Source organism: Rattus norvegicus, chromosome 8, assembly GCF_021556685.1.
Source record: "Rattus norvegicus strain SHRSP/BbbUtx chromosome 8, alternate assembly SHRSP_T2T, whole genome shotgun sequence".
In the NCBI taxonomy this organism is placed as follows: domain Eukaryota; kingdom Metazoa; phylum Chordata; class Mammalia; order Rodentia; family Muridae; genus Rattus; species Rattus norvegicus.
The window spans coordinates 104,660,183-104,684,709 of record NC_141541.1 but is presented as its reverse complement, the minus strand read 5'-3'; the positions used below and the strand labels follow the sequence as shown (position 1 = coordinate 104,684,709).

At 41.5% G+C, this 24,527-nt stretch overlaps 1 protein-coding gene and 1 pseudogene across 54 annotated transcripts in view; one reads left to right on the top strand and one right to left on the bottom strand.

The window, feature by feature from the left end:
* Tfdp2 (transcription factor Dp-2) overlaps positions 1–24,527 on the bottom strand; it is a 141,137-nt gene that overhangs the window by 8,517 nt on the left and 108,093 nt on the right. For 27 of the 53 annotated variants that reach the window (XM_087561260.1, XM_087561287.1, XM_087561259.1 and 24 more), the window contains 6 exon segments: positions 23,886–23,933; positions 19,879–20,041; positions 17,522–17,665; positions 14,828–14,896; positions 8,394–8,545; positions 4,331–4,497 (listed from right to left, as the gene is read on the bottom strand). In XM_087561260.1, coding sequence (XP_087417386.1) covers positions 4,331–4,497; positions 8,394–8,545; positions 14,828–14,896; positions 17,522–17,665; positions 19,879–20,041; positions 23,886–23,933 — 743 coding nt within the window. 53 annotated transcript variants of the gene reach the window in all.
* Positions 16,559–17,034, top strand: LOC102550734 (60S ribosomal protein L31-like; annotated as a pseudogene). Its single transcript, XR_015627954.1, has one exon. The product of XR_015627954.1 is annotated as a 60S ribosomal protein L31-like (transcript).

Here is a 24,527-nt window from a genome sequence, read left to right as displayed (position 1 = left end):
GGGGCTATGTGTCTAAGGTTAGGGCCCTGTCCGGCCAGTTGATAGACTGTTCCCACATAGCCATGAGGGACTAAATGACTACATGAATTTTACACGGGTCTTGCGAGCCTTTTCTTTACAAGGCAGCTGTGAAAAAAAGGACTCCACTTGTAAGAAGAATAGCAGATTGTGAATATACTTAAACTTAAGTCTGAAGAAGATGATGAAACTAAGGCTGGATTCCTGTGCTGAATTGGAATTGGTACACACAACTGTGGAAACTTTCTGCTGGGTCACAGCTATTCCATTGTGAACATTACAGATTGTATTTCCTTTCTACAAGGGATTTGGGAAGCCTACATTTCTTTCACATTATTACGGGCTCTGCATGGTGGTTCTCACACTCCTGTCCAAGAGCCATTACCTCCCTCCCTTTCTACACCGAAGCCACATGTCCCTTTGAACGGACAAGAAAATCTGTAGTCCAGTTTGCAGATGAGGTCATGAGGAGATCAAACCACAGAGCCTGCTAACCTGAACCTCTCCAGTGAAAACAACGTTCTGGTGATTTGCTGAGTAGGCCTTTTCATTCAGACATTGTTGGACTTCCTGTCCAGCAAGGCTACTGATGAAAACAGCAAGATCTGTGCCAAGGAACATGGAGCGAAGGGAACAGGGACCAGTGCATAAACGGGACACAGATCAGCTGAAGTGCAGGCCGAGGGATCAGACTTGCAGAAGGTAGGTGGTACCAAGTTAATACATGAAATACAACATAAATCTCAGCCAACAGACCCGTTATGAGCAGACAGCTAAAACAAACCACCTCTTTGCCTGCCTTTGATTTTATACATCTTACCTCGTATTAAAACTCGGTTACAGAGATGTACAGTAATGTGCACCTAGGGTCTCAGCTACTCTGAAGGCCTAGGCAACAGGGTCACAAGAGTTCAACTCAAGCCCAGACAACAGTGAAAACCCATCTTGAAAAGAACAGCAACAAGAACCGAAAACTGTGATGCGGAACTCCAGATGAAATGCTCGAGTTAACGTTGCAGAATAAATATCGTTGGAATTAGGAGAATCTTCCCTAAGTCATTAGGGAAATTAAATAAAAATCACCATGAGTTACCACTCCACACTCAGAGTGTGAAACTAAGGACAAACGGGCTGGGAGGAACTTGGTGGTAGACCGTGTATTTACCACAGAGCCATGCCGTCAATCACTAGCGCCAAAACTGAGGTGGGGAGGGCACTGATGTTAAAAGCGATCAGAAGCCTCATGCATTGCTCAGGACTGTAAAATGGTACAGTCACTGTGAGAACCATTTGTCATTTTAATCTAACAGTTCTACTCCAACAAAGCTGAAAATATGTTTATAAAAATAAAATGCTTATAAAAATGATTAAAAGTAGCATCATTCAAAATAACCCAAAAGCCTAACCAACCTAATGTATACCACTGACAAATGAACAAAACTGTGGACATATATAAAGTGGAAAAGAATATGGAGTATTTGCCAATAACAAGGAATTGGTACAGGTAGCCTCCCTAATCCAAAAATTTCAAATCTAAAATGTTTTGAAATCTAAAAGTTTCTAAGCACTGACATAATGCCAGAAGTGTAAAATTCAATACGTGAGCTCATGTGATAGGCCACAGCGAGAACACAGGCGTATTCAAGTGCCCTGGGTTACGGGCACAACTGTATGTGACGGCACATAAACCTCATGCTTAGATTTGGGTTCCATCTCTCAAGTAACTCTATTAGGTAAATTCAAAGATTCTAAGACACAAACAACAACTACAAAAATAAAACTCCCAAATCTGAAACCCTTCTGATCTAAAGCGTTTTGTTTGTATAACCTGAGACACCTACCTAATACAGAGGCATGGAATAGCCTGGATGAATACTGAGTGTATTAAATGTACTATGCAAAGTGGAAGCCATTACAAAGGATACATAATGTTCAATCCCATTTAATATATAATGTCCATTACTGGCAAACAAACAGACACCTCCCTCCCCCCAAAAAAACCTGCTGCCAACAAAAGAAACTAGACTAGTTGACTGGTTGACTAGTTGACTAGTTGGTGGGTTGGATGTAGGGAGTGCTAAAGGCAGGCGTTTCTTTTCATGGCTATTGGGAGCTGGGAACAGGCACACATCTTTAATCTCAGCACTGGGAGCAGAGGCAGATAATTACGTTTGAAATCAGCCTGGTCTCTATTGTCAGGTCTAGGACAGTCAGAGATTTTTTGTCCCAAAAAAAGAAAAAGAAGAAAAAGAAGAAGAAAAAAAAAAGTGGGCTGGAGAGATGGCTCAGTGGTTAAGAGCATTGACTGCTCTTCCAGAGGTTCTGAGTTCAATTCCAGCAACCACATGGTGGCTCACAGCCATCTGTAATGGGATCTGGTGTATCTGAAGAAACCTACAGTGTATTCTTATACATTAAATAAATAAATAAATAAATAAAAGAGAGAAATTGTAAAAAAAAAGTGCTCAGTAATTAAACAGTGGTGACAGGGGCATACATCAGGGACTACAGCAAAGCACCATTGAATTATATCCTTTATCAAATGAGTTCAGGGCTGGAGGGTGCCTTGCAAGGTACAAGCACTTTTTTTTTTTTTTCCTGGTTCTTTTTTTCGGAGCTGGGGACCGAACCCAGGGCCTTGCGCTTCCTAGGCAAGCGCTCTACCACTGAGCTAAATCCCCAACCCCAGTACAAGCACTTCTTATCCTTCTAGAAGATGTGGGTTCAATTCCTAGAACCCACATGGTGGTTCATAACTGCCTACAGCTATAGTCCAAGGGAACTCTGACATTCTGTTCTGGTCTCCTTGGGCAGGAGACGCACATGTGGTGCACAGACATACAGGTGGGCAAAACATCCATTCATGTAAGGTTTTTAAAAAACAGATGTTTCATTTAATGAATATTAAATCTTAATTCCCTTGTGACTGGGAAAGCTGAATACCTCCATACTTCAGGGAAAGTAAAATCTAGTAAAATCAAATTGAAAAGTGTTGTCATCATCTGAGGAAGCTAAACATCCACTCAGTGAAGACCCAGAAATTTCAGTCTGTCATGTTCACACACAGTCCTTGACACATGGGTAGAATGTTCAAAGCAGTTGTGTATTTTAACATCAACTGGAAAAAAACAAACAAAACCCCTAAGTTTATTGCCCCTAAAATAATTTGTGATCTATTCATGAACTAAAAAGGTATGTGTGACAGCTACATTAAATTACACAAAGGAATCTGAGAGGCATAATGTTAAGTCAAAGAAAACCAAACCACTGAAGAAAACACCACACCAGGCAGGCAGCACACTCCTAGCTGTAACCCTGAGCACTAGGGAAACTGAGACAGGATATTCTAAGTTCAAGTCTAGCTTATTATAGAAGTGAATTTCAGGATAGCCTGGGCTATAGTAAGACAACCAGAAAGCTATGATTTCACTTATACATGTCAGAAGACAGAACAATACATTTCTTTTCCCAACTTACCATACTTGCTTTTGCCTTTAAGGAAAAGCAAATGAATAATAAACAAATTTAAAGGCAGAGTGTGATTTATACCCATAATCCTAGTCAAGATGAGAGGCTAGGCTGAGCTGAAACTGAAGAGATTCAAGAACTGCTTACATCTAAAGGAGTGTGGATCGACAGGCAGGACCGTGGACATGCACCAACTTTAACAATACTGTGGCTCCCTGCTGTGATCAACTCTGATCCCTCTGTAGCTCTATGCCCGAAATAAACCCTTCTTTCTCTGAGTTGCCTATTCTGCTGAATAGACAGATATAATAAAGCATTCCATTAGAGTGAATTAGTGCGTCTTTGGGGGTGGCTGGGTAAATTACTCTAAATTCTCCTAGGAGAGAGAACCACAAACAAAAACCAACCCCAAACTTCTACCAAGCTTTTGACTAAGAGTTTTACAAGACTCTAAACTCTCAGAATTACAGAGAAAATACATCACTGTGGACCTAGACGTAGTGTTGAGTCAGCCAGTCATTTTCTATACAATATATCTTGTATAGATGTAAGTTTGTAATCTTCTAAAAATCATTGATATTTGGTTTTAAAAAAAGGTCACAAACTTACTCTATAAAGTACTGAAGAATGCCCCCTGGTGAGGCCAGCAGTCTCTAAACTGCAGCATTCTGTGTGAAGATTTTTTTTTTTCTTTTTTCTTTTTTCGGGGCTGGGGACCGAACTCAGGACCTTGCGCTTCCTAGGCAAGCGCTCTACCACTGAGCCAAATCCCCAACCCCCTGTGTGAAGATTTAACAAGTGAGTGTGATGTTCAGTCAGGGATGTGTCAGCGTGGCCAGCATACCTGTGATATAGCCTTCTAAAGCTTTTGGAACCAGGGATTTTGCGATTTTCAGATCCTCCAGAGAGCATTTGCCTGACTCCAGACCAAAGGACATTCCCATCCGCTTCAGTACCTCTATGTCATCATGGATCTCAAAGGTGTTATCAAAATTAAAGAGGTATTCAAACCTGCAAAATAAAGCAGGGACAGACCGGGAGAGAGACATGGCTCAGACACCAAGACCGACAACGAGATCAGTTCCCTAGACCGCGCGCGCGTACACACACACACACACACACACACACACACACACACACACACACACCCTAAATACACCATCAGTTTGTTGTTAAGAAAGAAAGGGCGTATGAGGAATTTGGTGTTACAGAGAAACTCTAAAAGTCGTTACATCCTGTGCTTTGTTTAATTTACTTTTTGTGGTGCAAGGCAGGATCACCCAAGGCCTCGTGATTGCTTGACAAAAGCATTCTGAGCTAAACCCCAGTCGTTTCTGCACTTTAAATAATGGAACAAGAGCCTAAGCAGGGCCATCATAAAGAGCACTGACTTAGAACAACAGAGCAAACCTTTCCAGGTCAGCTGGTCAAAGAAGCCCACTGAAGCTCCAGTGATGTTACAAAATGGGAGAGAATCTTTGTCCTAAAGGTAGGACTCTCCAAAGTTGTCTACAGCTGTGCGCTAGAGAAAAGCCTTTCTAATCTGGTATGTGTCACTAGTAGACTGGTTGACCAGCTTTGAGGAACCATTGTGGATGCTTAATTCATTTTCCTAGTCACCAGCTAGACACCGCATACTTCTGTCAACCAGAAGACTTCCTTAAAGATGGGTTGCACTACACTGCATTTGAGCTTAAACTCCTGGACTCAAGGGGTCCTTCGAGGTGGTTGGGACTTCAGGCCCTTATGCTAAACATACTTGAATTAAATGGAAGAAAAATTTAACAAACCAAATCCAGTTAAATCCTGTCTTGAGGAGCTAAAGAATAAAATATCTTAAGCCAGTGTCACAGGGCTGAGCCGAGTGGCTCGCACCTGGAATACCATCACCTGGGAGCCTAAGGCAGGATGATTTCTCTGAGTTTACAGCCATCTTAGGGTTCATAAGTCCTAGTGCACCCTAGGCTACAGAGTGAGAATTTGTCGCAAACAAATAAAAAGTACCACATAAAAAGTACATAGCACCAATCAGAATTTTCTTGAAAAGTAGTCAGTCTGGACGTTTAGCTATTCAGCACAGCCATCTAGAAGCTAAGGCAGGGACAGCAAGAAGAGGCCGAAGCTTGATCCCCAGGACAGACTTTGTGGAAGGGCAGAGCTGACTTCCTGCTCAGGCCTCGTCTACAGGTCTCAGTCCTGTAGGGACAGGAATGCTCCAGTGCAGGCTCTCAATAGTAGTGGGCTTTACCTTGTCATGAAATTCTCTAGTAAAATTATGTGAAGTTGAGACTTATACCAGGAAAAAATAACTTGAAGCAAGATGCTAAAGTGTATGAGTCTGAATAAAATACATTACGGAACTCAAAGTTCATCTGAGGTGGGCACCTCTCCAGAGGGTGACTTCAGGCACCACTTATATGCAGATGGCTTTGTAAACTCAGTTGTAAACTGTGGGAAAGCCTCCTGGCTAATTAAGGGTAAGATTGCTTCACCAAAGCAACTGACAGACAAGATTAGTGACCTACCTCAAACAACAAGCATGTGCAAGCTGTCCATGAATGGATGCCAGGCAAGGCATGAGTCAGTGACCACCCAAGGCACGGAACCAGAATAGATTCCAGCCCGAGTGTTCATAATCTGCTACGGTCAATGGCTCCCAATTTTCCTGACACTTTACTTTTTAATTATTATTATTTAAAATGTTGAAACAGGTCTCTTCCAGGGTTCTCCTGGTTGGCCAATGCTCGCAAACTCATACAATCCTGTGCTCAACCTCCTGAGGTTATTTATGTGCCACACGCTCGGCGGCTGACGCCTTTCAACCTGAGAGGGCAATCTTATATTCTCTCCTAAGAGACTAGCTTTATAAAGTGACCGAGGTTGACGTGTTATAGTGTGACATTTGTAGGTGGTGTCTGGAGATGCTAACCATTTTGAAGACTTTGGTGTTAGAATGTTAGCAGTCCTCCCTAACATATGTTTCTGTAGTTGGTGGCTATGATTAATAACCCTGACATGTAACATTTTACAGGGCTAGATACTGTGTGAATTTATCTCTAGCTTTTATAAGCTGGCAAAGTAAATAACTGATTTTAATTTTTTAGTTCTTGAATTCATGTTTAGATTTATTTACTTATTTTATTTATATATGAGCATACTGTAGCTGTCGTCAGACATTCAGACACACCAGAAGAGGGCATCAGATCCTATTACAGACGGCAGTGAGCCACCATGTGGTTGCTGGGATTTGAACTCAGGACCTCTGGAAGAGCAGTCAGTATTCTTAACCTCTGAGCCATCTCTCCAGCCCCTAGTTCTTGAATTCATAATCCTTATTTTAGTGTGTGTATACCATGGAACACATATGGAGGTCAATGAACAATTTTTTTTAGAGCTGGCTGTCTCCTCCTACCATGTGTGTTTTGAGATTAGACTCAGGTCATTAGGTTTGGCAGCAAACACCTTTATCTACTGAGCCATCTTGCTGGCCCTAATTCTTATTTTTGTGGAGGAAGGAATGAGATCTCAAGAGAGGCTGAGAAATTTAAAGAATGAAAGCTTGCTGATCCTAAGAACAGCAGCTCCACTTATAAAATGATGCAATGAAGCAGACTGTTTAAAGGTATCTCTCCGTCCTCAGAGGGCTGGGAAGTAAGAGTGCAAGTGCACCTCCACCTTGTCCTAAGTTACCAGAGCTCCATGGAGCAGGCAGGTAGAGGAGCTCCAGCTATAACCAGATCTGTCTTGTCCTCTGTGTACCTCTAACTTCCTCAACAAGGAAGGGAAAGAAACAGTGAATGCTCTCCTTTGAAAAGTGTGGGGCTGGGGATTTAGCTCAGTGGTAGAGCGCTTACCTAGGAAGCGCAAGGCCCGGGGTTCGGTCCCCAGCTCCGAAAAAAAGAACCCAAAAAAAAAAAAAAAAAAAAGAAAAGTGTGATCTCTTACTAGAGTAAATGGTGTCAATTATTTAAATTGTTAAAAATATTTTAAAAGGCTTATAGACTTCTGTGTTGACATGTGTCCCCCTCTGTCACTTTTAACTTATTTTTTTATGACAAGTTTTCTCACTGAACCTGAGGCTTGCTGTCTGAGTTAGGCTGGCTGGCCAGCGACCTCTGGCAAACCTGTCTCTGTTGTCATCACCCTCACCCATCCTGCCCTATAGCTAGGGTTCGAGTGAGCATGGTACAGCCTGCTTTTATGTGGGTGAGGGGGATCCAAACTGAGGACCCCATGCCTGTACAGCAAGCACTTTGCTCACGGTGCCATCTCCCCAGACTAAACCGGGAATTTAATGCCCACTCAACGATGGATAAGGAATGCGGCAGGTGCTATGCCACGCACCTTTTAATTTCAGCACGTGGAAGCCAGATGGAAGCAATGAGACCCTTCTTTAATTTATTATAATTTTATGCATCCCTGTCTGTCCTCAAACTCAGAGATCTGCCTGCCTCTGTCTCCCAAGTACTGGGATCAAAGGTATGTACCACCACCATCAGGCAAGACCCCTTCTTAAAAAAACAAAATAAACAACAAACAGAAACGTACGTATGTGTGACACAGCAGAATGAAACAGTTGATTTAATGCCACACACTGCTCTGATAGATTTCCATAAAAACCTGTAACGTGTAACTCCCCAATGAACCGACTTCCTCCTGGACCCTTAGAGGTGGTGTGACTTACTGCAGTTACACGAAGTTACCACACAAGTGTCACTCATGACAGGTTGGGCCCAGGTACCAGCACACAGGTCCCAGGCAAACCTGACATGGAGTAAGGGTCTGTGAAGGGTGGAGCCCACTGCAGCTGAGAAGGCATTTGACATAGCCCATGGAAGCCATTCTGGAAGGCTTCCATGGGCTTACACAGAAGGCCAGCCCTGTGCCCTCCCCGGCTCCCCACTCACTTGTCACTGGAGATGCTGCAGTCTATGACTGTTTTCCTGCTTGTATTAATGACTATAAATGGCAGCTGAATGGTGGAATTCACAGCTGGAGGGCCCTGGTTTTGTTGTTCATTTTGTCGATTTCTCTGTACCAGGTTTTTAAAAGCAATTTGCTGTAATGTTCAATAGACAAATGAGGTCATTTAAAATATGAAAAAGTGATTTGGAATTTAAATGAATTAACATAATACATTTAAAAATCTATTTCAAAATGAGAGTATTTAAACAGGCAGCCCATCTGTACTAGTGAATAAAAAAAGTTAAATATGATAAAAGATTACAATGATTTAGTTTAATAAACATATTTCAAGGGTAAAATACATACACTGTGTTTCTTTTTCAAGACAGGATTTCTCTGTGTTAACAGCCTTGGCTGTCTTAGAATTCACTTTGCAGACCAGGTGGCCTCAAACCCACACACAGAGAATCTCCTGCCTCTGCCACCCAAGTGCTGGGATTAAAGACCTGCACCACTCCGCCCAGCAAAACACATATATTTTGAAGATGTCTAACTAAGAAACTATTGTGGCCTCTGGTTTTCATCTCCCAGAGACACAGGCTCTCAGAAATATGGGAGAGCCCAGCAGTACAGGCAATAGTTTTCTTTAAAGTGATCTCAAGGAAGCTTTGACTCGATTCACCTCCTGCAGCAGCCTAAGTTTAGGGTTAAATACACCTTGTCTGTAGTGTCTAGCCCAGAGTTATACATAATTCCTTAAACCAGAGAATTCTTTTTCAAAATGACATCTGGGACACTCAGACAGAGCTCTACCACAGGTTTCTAAGGTTTACATCTCAGGACCTGCTCTCAGGGTACCTTTAGAACCCAGCCCAAGTCTCTCTCTCCTTTACTGAGGTTTGAGTCCCAACACAACATGAACACTGCACTGTTTATGCCCTCACACCGTGCAACAGTGAACAATCACTGCCTGAACACCTCAGTCAACACAATTTATAACATCAACTGCAGGGCTTTTACTCGACAGAGTTTTCTACTCTTAAAGACAATATAATTGTATGGAAAAAAAAGACTTGTAATATTTCCATCATTCCTTGGCCTGTAAATATACAATTAGTTTACTTTTGGGTTAAATTGTGTTACAATGCTCGATTTTAAAAATCGTTGGGTTGGATATGGTGGTGCACATCTTAAATACCAGAACTTGGGAGGCAGAGGCAGGTGGATTTCTTTGAGTTTGAGGCCAGTCTGGTCTACATAAGTAAGTTGCAGGACAGCCAGAGGCTATGTAGAGAGATCCTGTCTCAAAACAGTAACAACAACAAAAAATTTCTTGAGATTATAAATCACTAAATTAATTTTGGCTTGAGGTTAGGGTAGAATTTTAACAATTTTTCTAATATCCTAAACATACTTCTACTATCATATATGACATATTTTTTCAAAGTGACATTCTCTAAAAATTATAAAATCAAAATGACAATCAACTCTGAGAAATATTGAAGATACTTTCTTTTTTTTTTTTTCTTTTTTTCGAAGCTGGGGACCGAACCCGGGGCCTTGCAAGCGCTCTACCACTGAGCTAAATCCCCAACCCCATGTTTGCCAGATTTATGTTCAAAATGTTTCTACCCATTCAAATTTTATGTAAAAATAAAGAGCAACATTCATCATCTGTATGCAAATATGCTTTTGTCTTTAATAAATAGTAGAACTATTTTTAACTAAGAATTACTTTGAAAAAACATTTCTTTTTTTTTTTTTTTGGTTCTTTTTTTCGGAGCTGGGGACCGAACCCAGGGCCTTGCGCTTCCTAGGTAAGCGCTCTACCGCTGAGCTAAATCCCCAGCCCCTGAAAAAACATTTCTTTATGGTTTATTATCAACAAAATTTTGATTTATATACATATATACTGATGCATATACAGACTCCTCAGACTAGAAGGGGTCACTAAATGAAAAGCCCTGAACTAGATCACATTACCTTGGGAGCTGTTCGGGTACTCTACCCGACTTTGTGGCCCCCATGCTGTGGGAGAGCCTCAATGTATGGAGGAATATAAACAGGGATCAGGAAGAGTCCTTACATACTTACTACTCACCGTTAAACGGCAACCAGATGGCAGAGGATGACCCACACAGTTGAAACAATGTTAATTTAGTCTTTTTTTTTTTTCTTTGCATGATGGAGATTGTTTTCACCAGGCAAGAACTCTACCACTGAGCTATCTCCCTAACCTAAATATTGTTATTAATAGTAAAAGTAAAATTACCTCCCATGTACTGTGGGCTGACTTCCTTATTTGTTGCCCTTTTATTGACTCCCTTTGGCTTTTTGTTCTTTTCAGACTCAATATCATGTTCCAGAGGCTGAACAGCATTAAGAGTGTTCCTTATGGGAAAGGTTTAAGGCAGGAAAGGACATTATGTACATAAAGTAACATTTGAGTTATCTACAAGTACAATGTAGCTGACTACTCATCTCAGTTGGCAGCTTGATGAGAATCACCAGGAGACCGCTTCTGGGCATGCCTGTGTGGGACTGTCTTGATAACATTAAGTGAGGCAGGATTCTGGTTACTCTCTGTTGCTGCGATAAAATATTCTGACCAAAAACAACTCAGGGAAGGAAGGGAAGGGTTCATTTCAAGCTCACTAGGTGAAGTCAACAGGAATTCTGAAGCAGTAACCATGGAAGACTATTAGCTAGCTTGTCTGCAGGTCCACACTTCGCTTTCTTACACAGCCCCAGACCACTGGTCCAAGGAATGAATGGTACCCTCCACAGTAGCCTGGACTCTCCTTGACAATCAATTAACAACCAAGATAATCCCTAACAGACTTGCAATCTGAGCTGGGCAAGTCTGTCAACTTGATAGTTAAACCTAACGAGGGCATGTGAGAAGAGCTACTAATAGTTAACCTGTGCCATGAGAAAGTGAGCTACAATACTAAGAAAAACTAAGCCAGTTCAGCTACCACAACTAATGTGGGGACAACTTGCATAATTTACTTCCTATGGTTACTCTGTAACTCTCATTTGATAAAAGGAATAAGAATGAAACATTAAGAGGAATTAAGTTGTATGTCTACAGAGAACATGCAGTTACTATTTTTAGTAATAACGAGTTTCATTTACAGTCTGAAGCTGCCTAATTCTATAAAATGCACCAGGCTGCCCTCAGGTTAAAATCTTCTATAAATGTTTGGCTTGAGAGAAAGTAGAAGAAAAAAATAGGACTTAAATTACGGGCATGTTTCAGGTATAAAGATAAGCAAAGAGAAATAAATACTTAACCTCACTCTTTGTGCACAGAAACACAGAAACAACTGCAGGCCTTGTTTATCTTATTGATTCAGACAGGGTCTCAGGCCTTGAACCTGCTATGTATGACTATGACTTTGAAGTTCTGATTCCTCTGCTTTACTTCCCAAGTGCCAGGACTACAGGAATGTACCACTGAACCTGGGTTATAAAATGCTGGGGACTGAACCCAGCTTTGTGCATGGCAAAGGCTGAGCAAGCACTGTGCCAACTACCCCTGCGTCTGGTAGCCTGTTGCACAAGGTCATTCATTCCCTCCAGCATTACTCTCTTTAACACAGAGACAGCTACAGCCTTGTTCTTAGAACTGATATCCCTTGCAGATGCCCACTAGCTGCACCACAGACTTTTCTTCTTTGATGATCCTTCAGACAATGGCCATTTTCCTTCCTATTAGATAACTCTTGCCCCACCAGTGATAGCTTTAGGCCATTCTTCATTGAGGATCCATCCTCTCTGTCATTGATACTCTTCTTGCAAGAAAACAGATGGCAAAGCAAGTGTCTTGAGGGATGATGGCATCAAAAACACAGGGCTTGGGACAAAAGGGTGCTATGGCCTTACACAATAGATCACAGGAGAGAACTGGGAAATGGCAGGAGCCCAAGCCATCGCTAGTGCAGAAATCCCTCTGCCTGAGCTAGCCCCTTCCTGGGACTGATTAGACAGTACTAATGGTCCTCTGTGAACAGGTTGGAGATGCCTTTCCAGGTGTATAGGGAATTCAGGTAGGGAAAGGGAAACCACCACCCAAGACTTCTGTCTTTTCTCCTCCTTCATATTGCGAATGGGATAAAATGGCTGTAAGATTCTTCTGGAAGTCGCTACTTGACTGCCTTCACAATGGGCAGAATTAGATTCCCAGACACTTAAGACAGAAAAAATTCTGATTTTGTTAGAAAGCATGGTCCCAATTACTCCTGGATGCTGGTAAAAACATTAGATGCCTTAGCTGGGCACAACACTCTGGAGGGAAAGATGGGTGGACCTCTGAGTTTGAGGCCTGCCTGGTCTACATAGTAAGTTCCAGGGCTATGTAAAGCAATCCTGTCTTTAAAAAAACAGAAATGAAAAATAGATAAAAAATAGGTGCATCAGGGGATCCTCAATGATAACACTATCCTTCAACTGGCCCAACTCTGTGAGAGAGGAAAATGATCTATATTCTCTATTCAACTTTCTTTTACCCTCAAGACTATCTGAACTGGCCCACAGTTGTCCTGCTCCTTGTCAGCCTCTGTAGTTTAGCTCTGCACCTCTGAAATTGAGAGACCCAAAACCCAGCCCTGTAACCCTATCACCTGAGTAACAACTCGGAACAACACAGCTCACCTAAAAAAAGCCACGGACTGGGACCCCTGTCATGGACTATGGTTTGCCTCTCTGAGCGGCCTGTCGCTGGCACTCTAGCACCCCAGCAATAAGGCTGCCTGATACCAGAGTCCTCTTTCCTTCAAAACCCACATATCCTAACTTGGAAGCCCTGGTTCCCTGCTACCTTGCCCATCATACCCTAGAGGAACTCAAGAAGACCACCTTGATGTTTACAGAGCCCTCTTGTTAGCAGAGCTTAAAGATATCAAAAGAAGAATTAGGTAGTTTCACTGAGAATCTCAGCTAGTGTATACAGATGTCTTAGCATCTAAACAGCCTTTACAGCATGGCCTGGGAGAGTCCAGGCTCATTTTAGACAAGGCCTTGACCTTAGAAGAAGAAAGTCAAAGGACAGGGCCAATAGTGGCTGGTAATGACTACCATATGGCCCAGAGCCATGATGCACAGGTCCAAGTTCCCACAGGAGTCCAGGTGGTCCCTCTCAGTGATCCATCCAGAGACTCCTGTGGTCACTGGAAGAGAATGCAATTTATCATACTTGAGAGGATTTAAGAAAAGTGGAGTTCAAATCCTCAATTATTATTAGCAAAGGCCATTTTCCAGAGAGAAAGTGAACCTCCTCTTATTATTATTCTCCAGAGAGTAGACTATAAGAAAACATACTAATGTAACATTGGAGGGGAGGACGAGGTCCTTCTGAAAGACAAATCCATCACCCAATTAGTCCTAGAGAGTCTTAGAAAACTTCAAAAACTGGTGGCTAAGTGAAGAGTCTGGACCAATCTGTCTTGACTGCTATCTTAGTGTGCTATGAACAGAGCCTGGAAAGGGAGCAGTAACAGGACAATGACAGACCTACTGTGAGGAAAGCTGCCCAAGGAAGGTCCACCCCCAAGTACCCTCTAGAACATGCTTCCCCTGGGGCCAGTCAGGGCAAGCCTGGGCGACTGCTCACGGACAGAACTAGGAAAGTTGGGTCTCACTCCTACCTCAACCCTTTCCCAACTTCCAAGACAATTATTGGAGGGCAAGATGGCCCCTGAGCAACAAGAGCTTGGAAGCCGCTCTCCATCTGAACACAGATGGGTCCTCTGGAGTCCCCTCTCCAGAACCCCTAATTTCTGACAAACTTGAGGAGCCCCATGTAACTTTGTAAGATGGCACACCAGGAACTTCCTAGTGGACACCGAAGCCTGAGACTTCATGTTGTCCTTTTCTTCAGGTCCCCAGCCCCAGAAAATAGCCACTTTCAGGGGTGAACTGGGCCAGCTCCGGAATGTGCTACATAGCTGTCAGCCTGTCAATAGAGAAACCTTCCTCTCTAAATCTCATTCCTCATTTTGCCTCCACTTTGGGGCAGAACTATTTTCTCTCATCATGAGGTAGGACTTGTTCTGCCTCTGATAGGGAACCTCTATCTGCCCCTGGTGGAAGAGTAGAGACTACATAAAGAGACTCTAGAGGTCAGGCCACAGTGGCTTGCCAGTTCTGGTACATCTCAAAGAGCCCACCTAAGGGACAAAACAACAAACAGCAAAACTCCTTCATAGTCCAACTTCTGGATACGCAAAGGGAGGGGCTGCACCTAAGGTGGGGCCTCAGGATTTGGGAATAAGGGTAAATGTGACAGCTGGACAGCCTGGAGGGGTAAGCATTCAACATCAGTGAGCAACAATGGGTAGGGCTATCGATTTTCTTCCAGATACTCTGATGATACTACAACCATGAAACACACAGGCTTTAGGAACAGACAGAGAAAAAGATTCCGAATCTTTACCTGAAGGAGAAGTTCTTGTAGCTGGGCCCGCTTCTGCTTTATCCGTTCTATCCGCCTTTGCTTCTCTATCTTTAAAACATAAATTATAAAAAACAAACCCTTAAATCATTTTTTAAAGATTTAATTTTTGTTTTATGAATGTTTTACCTCACATGTCTCTGTGCACCACATGTGTGCCTGGTGTCTGGTTTCCTGGGAAGCCAGAAGAGGGCACTAGATCCCTCAGAGCGATAGAAGGTTCTAAGCCACCATGTGGTGCTGGGAACTGAACCCTGGTCCTCTTGTCTATCTTTGCTGCATTTCTTCTCTGACACATAAGTAACTTGCCTTTCTTGTCTGCTCCTATTTACTCTGGTCTACACTAGAGTCCTTTTCACAGTCTACTAAGCACCATCACCCTTTGTATTACTTCAAAGCCACAACATGACCATCTGGCTGTGGACTCTGCAGTGAGAATAAAGGCCCTAATTTCCAGTTATGCCCACACCCATCCTTTCCCTAATGTGCCTCTCTGACCTACTTAGCTCAGGCCATATCCAATCCTTCCTTCTCTGTCCATTTCCCTTCCCTCTACCAGGTATTTTTTTATTTAAAAAAATTTTTTTGAGACACAGTGTTACTATGTAACCCAGACAAGACAGGATTTTGTGATCATCCTCCTGCCTTCACCTTCCAAGTGCTGGGATTAGAGGTGCAGACTGTTGGAACCAGCGTTCTAAAACAGCTTCCCACTGTTTCCAGATCACGCCTAGATCGCCTAACATCAGGAAATGAGTGTATCACTTCTCTAGAGCCATATATAGAGATTTATCTGTAAGAACACTTTCTTGTGCTCGTCTTAGTCCATGAAATAAATGTCCTATCCACCCTTAAACATCTGACAAACTTCTGTTCCTCTCCCCTCTTCCATCCCCTTTCATGGGTGTGCCCTCTCTCTGCCTCCTCCTCTGAGAGAAAATCTAGGCCTCATTCGTACTTGGAAGAGCTCTACCACAGAGTTGTTATCTTGAGCCTAGGTTAAATCACATTTTTGACAACTCTTCTATTTTTCATCTCCTTTATTAAAGCAACTGTTTCTTGGGGGGTCTTGATTTTCGTGTTAAACTTTATCTTTTCTATAGTTAAGGGCATGGTACTATTAGTAGATTTTACCTTATGGGCCTTTAGTATCTTAATATTACTGATAATTAAAATGATGTTCAAATTCTACTTAGGAAGAAGAAAAAGAGAAGAGAGACATGTCTGTTGTAGCATATAAAAACACTACCCTGTAGCCTTTGATAAATGTCTTTTTTTTCCTGCCATTCACAATAATAATAATAATAATAATAATAATAATAATAATAATAAATTTTCTAGGCTGGGTGGAGTACAAAAGTACTGAGTGAAATTTGAAACCAACTGTAATTATCTCTGAGAGCCACTGCTAATCTCAGTTCATATGGTCTTAACAGTAAAATTACCAAAAAAAAAAAAAAAAAACAGTGTGATAGGAAACACACTCATTTAAGGACATTTTCCTACAGTGCTTAAAATAACCAAGCTAAAACGCTTTTAAACACTGTTCTAGAATTACACGCTGTTCTGTCACTTCCTGACTGAGCCTAAGGTAGCTCTGACTTCTATAGTTACAGTTCAGATACTGAGTCAGTAACACAGGAAACCAGCCAACAGCGTGAGCTATTGTTTGGATGTATATACATTTACTTTGCATCAAGATAATTAATCAAGCTTTCCAACTTGGGCCCGGCAGAATGGCTCCCGCAAAGAAGGATGGCGAGAAGAAGAAGGGCCGTTCTGCCATCAACAAGGTGGTGACCCGAGAATACACCATCAACATTCACAAACGCATCCATGGAGTGGGCTTCAAGAAGCGTGCTCCTCGGGCACTCAAAGAAATTCGGAAATCTGCCATGAAGGAGATGGGGACTCCAGATGTGCACATAGACACCAGGCTCAATAAAGCCGTCTGGGCCAAAGGAATAAGGAATGTTCCATACCGCATCCGAGTACGCTTGTCCAGAAAGCGTAATGAGGATGAGGATTCACCAAACAAGCTCTACACACTGGTAACTTACGTGCCTGTTACCACATTCAAAAACCTACAGTCAATGTGGATGAGAACTAACTGCTGAATGTCAAATAAAGTTACAGAACTGCCCCAAAAAAAAAAAAAAAGATAATTAATCAAGATTAGATTTGTTAAATGACCTAGCAAAAATTCATTGGCAGATACTTAGATTTAAATTAGAATGAAATAAAGATCCATTCTAAGAAACAACAAAAATGAAATGCACTCATTTAACTTTGTTGTTGTGGTTTTTGTGTTCGGTTTCTGTGCTGGTCTGTTTTGGGACGGGGCATGTACTCAGTCTGGCTTTGAACTAAACAGCTGAGATGGTCTTGACCCTTGATCCTCCTCCTACCTCCCAAGTGCCCGGATTAGTTATATGCCATCGTCGCCTTCATGACCAAACCACTCGCTGACATTTTCTTCCTCAGTTCCAGGTTTTGTAAAATAAGCTGCAAACTGTATCCCCAAAACTCTTCCAACTCAAAACTCCCCAGAGTTTTACAGTAATGCAAACATGAACAAGTATAAATATTTTAATATCTCACGATAAATTTCTTAAGGAAAACGTCTCGCATGCAAACAACAGAGCGCAGCCACCATCCGACAGCGCTCCTACTTACTTCCAGGTTCTGGCACTCCTGGGCGGAGTTGGTAGGCAGCCCAATCCACTTGATTTCTTTTTTCTCCTTTGAAATTATGTTCATTGCCATTAGCACATTCAGAGCATCATAAACTCTTCGTCTAATGTTCTTCTGATCATAAGCCTGCTGAAAATGTTTTTATTAAGGGATGAATTTTAAAGGTTATCTTCACATGCTGTTGATATTAACAGTAGTATCTCCCAAGTACTGGAAAATTCTATGCCCCGTGAAAACATCTTGGAGGTCAATATGTAACAAAGACACTGGTAAACTTTTTTAAAACACTTTACTTGTGTGTGTATTTGGGGAGGGGCAGTGGACATAAACTCTTGCCATATTGTCCATGGAGAGCTTCCAAGGGCCACTTGTGGAACCCCAATCTCTTTTTCCATCACATGAATCTTATGACTGAACTCAGGTCATCGGGCTTGGTGGCAAAATGCTTTTGTCAGCTGAGGTATCTTACCAGTTCTGAAGACATTTTTTTCATTTTTTTTTTTAAGGTTGTTTTGAGGGTTGAACCCCAGGCCTCATGCATGCTAAAAGAATGTTCTACCACTAGGTGAAGATACCCGTAACACAAAAGAGTGTCAGAAACAAACTCTAGACCACCCTAGGTTGACAAGAACACTACGGGGACATCTTTGGGTGGGGGAAGAGTACTAAAACTGGAAGCTTGGAGATGCAGAAAACATAAAGATGAGGGTAAATCTCAGCTGCATAAAGTTTTTAAGAAGTCCAAGATATAAAAACTAATATTATAACACATGTATACATAGAGGGGTAAAGTATTCAAAGTGCCTGAATTATTTGGAAGAATTCTATACTTGTTTGGATCCCCATCACCCATGTAAAAGCCAACTGCAGCATGCGTCTGCAACCCCAATACAAGGGCGGTGAAGACGTGGATCCTAGATGTTTCCTGGCCTCCCAAACTAGTCAATCATTAAGCTTCGAGTTCAGTGAGAAACCCAGGCTTCGTGTGAGGATGCCAGGAATGGTACCACATCTTTAATCCCACCACTTGGGAGGAAGAAGCAAGAGCAGTCTGTTCGACATGGTGACTCCAGGCCAGTCAGACATGCAAACTGAGACCCTGTCTATAAATAAACAAACAAACAAAAATAAGGGGACAACTGACAGAGCAAGACACCCAATGTTGTCTCCGGCATCTTCACACCCACGCATGAGCCTTCACACCCACACATGGGCCTTCACACCCACACATGGGCCTTCACACCCACGCATGGGCCTTCACACCCACGCATGAGCCTTCGCAGGTGTATACAACACAGACAACATACATATGCACATACACATCAAGGATGCATGTTTTAAAGTCTGTGAACTGTGCCTCTTAGAATATGGTTCATGGACTAGTGCTGACTAGCTGTTTTCAGTCTATGTCCCAAAATATTTCTGTACTACCTCTGCACACTGATTAGTTCAGCTAACTTGTCATTTCTTTTGGTAATAAAACTTTTATTGAATGAATACATTTACACTGATTTGTATCATGAGGTTCTTGTACACAGGAAGTTCTTAACAATAAAATCAAATCAATTGAATGTGATAATAAAGGATAGTGGGAAATACTGAGTCCATTGAAATATAAAATAAATCTAAATCAGTAAAAAATTTAAATTATGGAATTGAATATAAATATTGTATTCTTGACATTGTAGGCTTTATTTAACATCATTTTTTGGGTAAAATCCTAGGATTTTGAACTTTTCTATTTTTGTTGATTTAACATGGGAGGGAGAGGTGGGTCTTACTATGTAGACTGGGTTAGCCTTGTGCTCCTTATACTGCAAGCTGGCTTCACTCTCCTAAGTGCCCCAAAATTTATATGACCACAATATTATATTTTAATAGTATTGCCAGGCAGTGGGGATATATATATACCTTTAATCCCAGCACTCAGAAGGCAGAGGTAGGCAGATCTCTGAGTTTAAGGCTAGCCTGGTCTACAAAGGGAGGTCCAGGATAGGCAGATGACACAGAGAAATCTTGTCTTGAAAAGAAAAAGTTTATCTTTGTGGGCTACCGACACGCACCAGCTGGGTAAAGCACTTCCCACGAGTGCCTTATGACCCGAGTACCATCTCCAGACCTCAGGTAAAGGTAGAAGGAGGGGAACCCGCAACACTGTCCTCTGACCTCTACATATGTGTCATGGCATGCATGTGCCCCCACATATCACATACATACAAATAAATAGGAAACTCTCAGAGGATTCCTAAGCTTCCCTGGTTCCTCAGATCCATGTCACAAACCAATAGGTGTACTGAATCTAGGAACCATAGTCCATGTGTAATCCACAATCCACCTACCGAGTCAGCTGCCAGATGGTTACTCGCATTGGTAAACTCAGACACCAGTTCATCAGCTACTTCATTGTATGATGTTGTGCCTTTCCGTTGAACTTTCTCACACACCTTCATTGAAAAATGTCTCAAGCCTTTCCCATTTTTGTCCCCTTTTTTGCTTCGTTTACTAGAAGAGAAAAAGGCTGATGAAAAAGTTCATATTCCATTATACTCAGAGATTCCTCTACAAAACTATGTAAAAATAAAACAGGAAAATAATCACTTTGTTTCTCTTTCAAGTGAACAAAGTTTAGACTGAATAAAGGAAATGTTTTCAAATTTAATTTTTCTCTTAAGAGCTTAACAATACATAGAATGCTTTCTATAATGTCATTCATTTAGTAAGCACGTATTGATAAATTACTGCTATACGCCAGTGACTATTAGACACCAGAAATTAACTTGTGAAAAGCTCTAGCTCTCCTTCCTAGAGACTATGCATTAGCTAACACCTATGTGTCCTTTGACATTAAATCATCAGCATCTCAGTTCTTACTAAAACTTGAGGGGTCAGATTAGTTCTAATAATATATGAGCATCAGGGATTTGCAAGAACTGTTTTAGGGACCAGAAGTATAAAAATGCAGGTGAAATTCTTTCCCTCAATGAGTCTTAGAGCATAATGATCAAACACATACATAACAGCAGACAATTTGAAAGGGAGAAGTGCCAGGCCACAGTTATTCACGATGCTCTGTGGGAAGTGGGAAGATGACTTGTGGGGAGAGGCATCAACATTGAGTAAAGACCAAAGGAGGGGGGTGGGGAGCTCTGGTCAGGAGAAGCAGCAGAAACAGCATGGAGAAAACATGAATTACTGAAAACAAGAAGGGCAGAGTCAGCCAGTGCAGTATGCAGGGTGAGCCATGACACACATGATGAAGACCAGGCTGTGCCTTAATAAGGCAAACAAATCCAAGTTCATCTCATCGTGCTTATCAACATAATCTACTTATTAACAAATTATTTACATGTTCTGTGTTATGGACAGAAAAGGCACTAACCATGTTCTTTCAAAAGGACATCTTCCTTCACTTCCCTACATTCCTGCTGTGGGTGACTAATCTAGAATTAACTAAAACCCAAGTTGCTAGGTTTCTTTTTTAATTTTTATTTCTTGAGACAGGGTCTTACTATGTATCTCTGGCTAATTTGGAACTCATTTCATAGAGAAGGCAAACCTCAAACTCATAAAGATGATCCAGTTGCATCTGCCTTCAGATTTTCCCTTCCTCCACTCTTTTTCTGTTTTTTTTTTGTTTGTTTGTTTGTTTGGGGTTTCTTTTTTGTTTGTTTATTTTTTGAGACAGGATTTCTCTGTGTAACAACTTTGACTGTCCTGGAGCTTACTCTGTAGACCAGGCTGGCCTGGGAACTTAGGACGTCCACCTGCTTCTGCTTCCTAAGAGCTGGAAATAAAGGTGTGCGTGCACCACGTGCCTAGCTCCTTCAGACTTTCTTAATCAGACTATTTGAAGCAAAGAGATTCACCTTAATGGTCAGCCACACTTTCTGGTGGCAGCCCAGATAAAGGACATGGAGGAAGGACATGGACATGTTGGTCTGCTGCTCCTTGTTCTCACTGTCCTACAGCTGAGGCATTCCTTCAACAGTTTTAGATCCAATTCCTTCAGGATTTCAACATACAGCAAAGACCAGTAGCTCTCCAGGAATCTTCCAGAACTCCAGCTCCAGATTGGAAAGGCTGAGACATCTAGCCTCATGGACTGAATAACTATGGGCTTCTTGGCTTTCTCCACTATGAAACAGCCATTGCTGGACTTCTCAGACCCCACCCTATAAAACAGTCTAAATTGCTTTTTACTGTGTATGTATTCATTCTAGTAGTTCTGTTCCTTTGGAGAAGCTTGGCGAATACAATTAGGGAAGAATCATTAATGCCTCCCAGAATACAGGCACTGTACCTCACAGGCTACTTTAGAATGCAGTGAAGCCACTAAGTGGTTTTGAGCTGCACAGTAAAGATAACGACTTGGGCAGACATTCCTGTGTTAAAGGGGAAGGTGAACTTGTGGTGAAATAGGAGGTGAAAGAAAAGTCAGCTAAGAAGTTACTCCCACAGCTGAGGTGATGACCTAGAACTGAATCAGTGGAAGGGAAGAGGAACAGACAGAACTGTAAAACTTAAAAGGCAAAAAGTAGTAAAACTAAGAAAGAAACAGAGAAACAGCAAAGCCTGAATTGAGTATTTAAGTAGTAATAAGGACACTCTGAGGGGCTAGTGAGATGGCTCAATAGATAAAGGTGTTTGTCTCCAAGGCCAATGACCCCAGTTAGACATGGAACCCAAACAGAGGAAAAGAACTGATTCCATTAAATTGTCCTCTGACCTACATAATTGTTCAGTGGCATATTCACTCCAACACTCATAAACACAAAACCAACCAACCAACCAACCAACCAACCAACCAACCAACCAATCAACCAATCAATCAATCAATGTAATTTTGAAAATGTTAGGGCTAGAGCGATGACTCAGTTAAAAGCACATACTGTTCTTACAGAAGTCCAGACTTTGGTTAACAGCATCCACAGCCACCCTAACTCCAGCTCCAGGAGATCCAATGCTCTCTCTGGCCTTCGAGAGCACCCACATGTATGTGACACACAAACACCCACACACACCCCAAACCCTCTTTAACTGCCCAAGCATGATGCACATACCTGTAATACACTTGAGAGGCTCAGAAAAGAAAAACAAAACAAACAAACAAAACATACAAAACCACCAACAAAACACTCCCCACTCTTATTTCATTAAGTAGGATGTGTGTGTGTCTGGGATAGTACAGTAGTTAAGAGCCCTTTTGCTCTTACAGAGGACCTGGTTTGGCTTTTAGCATCTACATGGTAGCTCACAACCATATGTTAACTCCAGCACCAGGAGATCAGATGTCTTCTTCTCATCTCCTGGGCATGCATATACCAAAAATTACTGTGACAATTTGTATGGTAGCACAGGAGCATTTTAGGTGCTTCATATTCTTGCAAAAATTAATAGTGTCTTTTTTTCCTGGTAGCTATTTGGCAGATACAAAACAGTGCTACATTGTGGTTTTCATTTGTTTTTATTTTTTACTTTTTTTTTACTGACTAATGCTGAGGAGTACTTTTTAGTAAGTTTATTAACTATTTCTACTTGTTTCTACAATAATATTCTATTGTTTTTTTCAGTTGAGAAAAGGGTCTCACATTAACCCAGGCTAGCTTATAATTCCCCAAGAGCTGGGGGATGTTGTAAAAACCACTGGCAAGGCTTTATTAACAGAACAATCATCTTATCAGGTCAATGACCCTGAGATGACAACTCACATTTAACACACTGTAATACTAATATGGTACTGAATACAGTGGCCAGCACACCATTTTGCGCTTAAGCTTACAGAGGGCTCTAAGCCAATAGTCCCCCCGCACCCCACACCCCAATAGTGCTAGGAATGGAACTAGGACTAATTAACATCATACAACACTCCAATGCTGAGCCATATTCCTAGCTTTTAAACTGACAGTCCTTAATACCAGAGGTAACTGACTTGAGAGACATTTATACTTGTTCAAGAGAGACCACAGTGCTTCTGATTTACAATCAGGAAAGAGAATCACTGTACTAATATTCCAAGAAGAGATGACCTCATACCCTGAAAAGTGTCTAGAGAAGTGTTTGTTATAATCTAAAACTATTTAAAAACAAAGCAAACAAACAAACTAAAAAGTTTGGGCAAGTTAGGGTGGTACAGAGTGTACTCACTTTGGAAGAACACTCTCTCCCAAAAGGAGGGAGGGGCCTAAATGACTAATGTCACAAGGTATCTATTGAAACTGCAAATAAGTGAATTGAAAACCTTAATGTAGAAGGAAATAATGGTAGGAACTAAGTAAAATTAAAGTCACACAAAGGAAACTCCCCTATTTCCATAGTGGGATATGAAACAAAGTACACTTATACTCACCTTTCTGAAAAATCGGAGTCTATAAATTCTCTAGCTCGTTTTCTATCACTAAAAAGACAAAAAGACAGCTTAAGCCCAACACAAACACAACTCTATTTCTTAAATGATTTATTATAAACTGTCTCACTCTACACTAAATGTACACAAAAGAAAACTTTTTTTTCAATGAGTTAAAGACATGACAATATAATAATCTGAAATTGGAATAAGTTCAATGAATACTTGAGAAAATCAATACAGATTTATACATAATTTTTACAAAACCATTTTATCTTTATAGTATATGAATGTATGTCTGTCAATTTGTACACAGCATAAAGCATAAAGCACTGGACAGGCTGTAACTGTGTTAGCTAACGTATCCTTGAAGGTTCATTTTACTCTTTGTCTGCTCCACACTCAATACAGGCTAGAACCCAAGCAGTGTATTCCTAAGGATATAACTCTTGAAGTAATAAAACTTCAAAAGGATAAAAACAAGGCATGGAGTATTATTTTAATATTTTTCTTTCTTCCTTTTAATTTTTATTTATGTGTATGTGTGTCTGTGCCACATATATATGGGTGCCACAGAGGCCAGAAGGTGGTGTCGGATGTCCTGGAGACAGGTGGTTATGAGAGCCACCTGATGTAGGTGCTGGG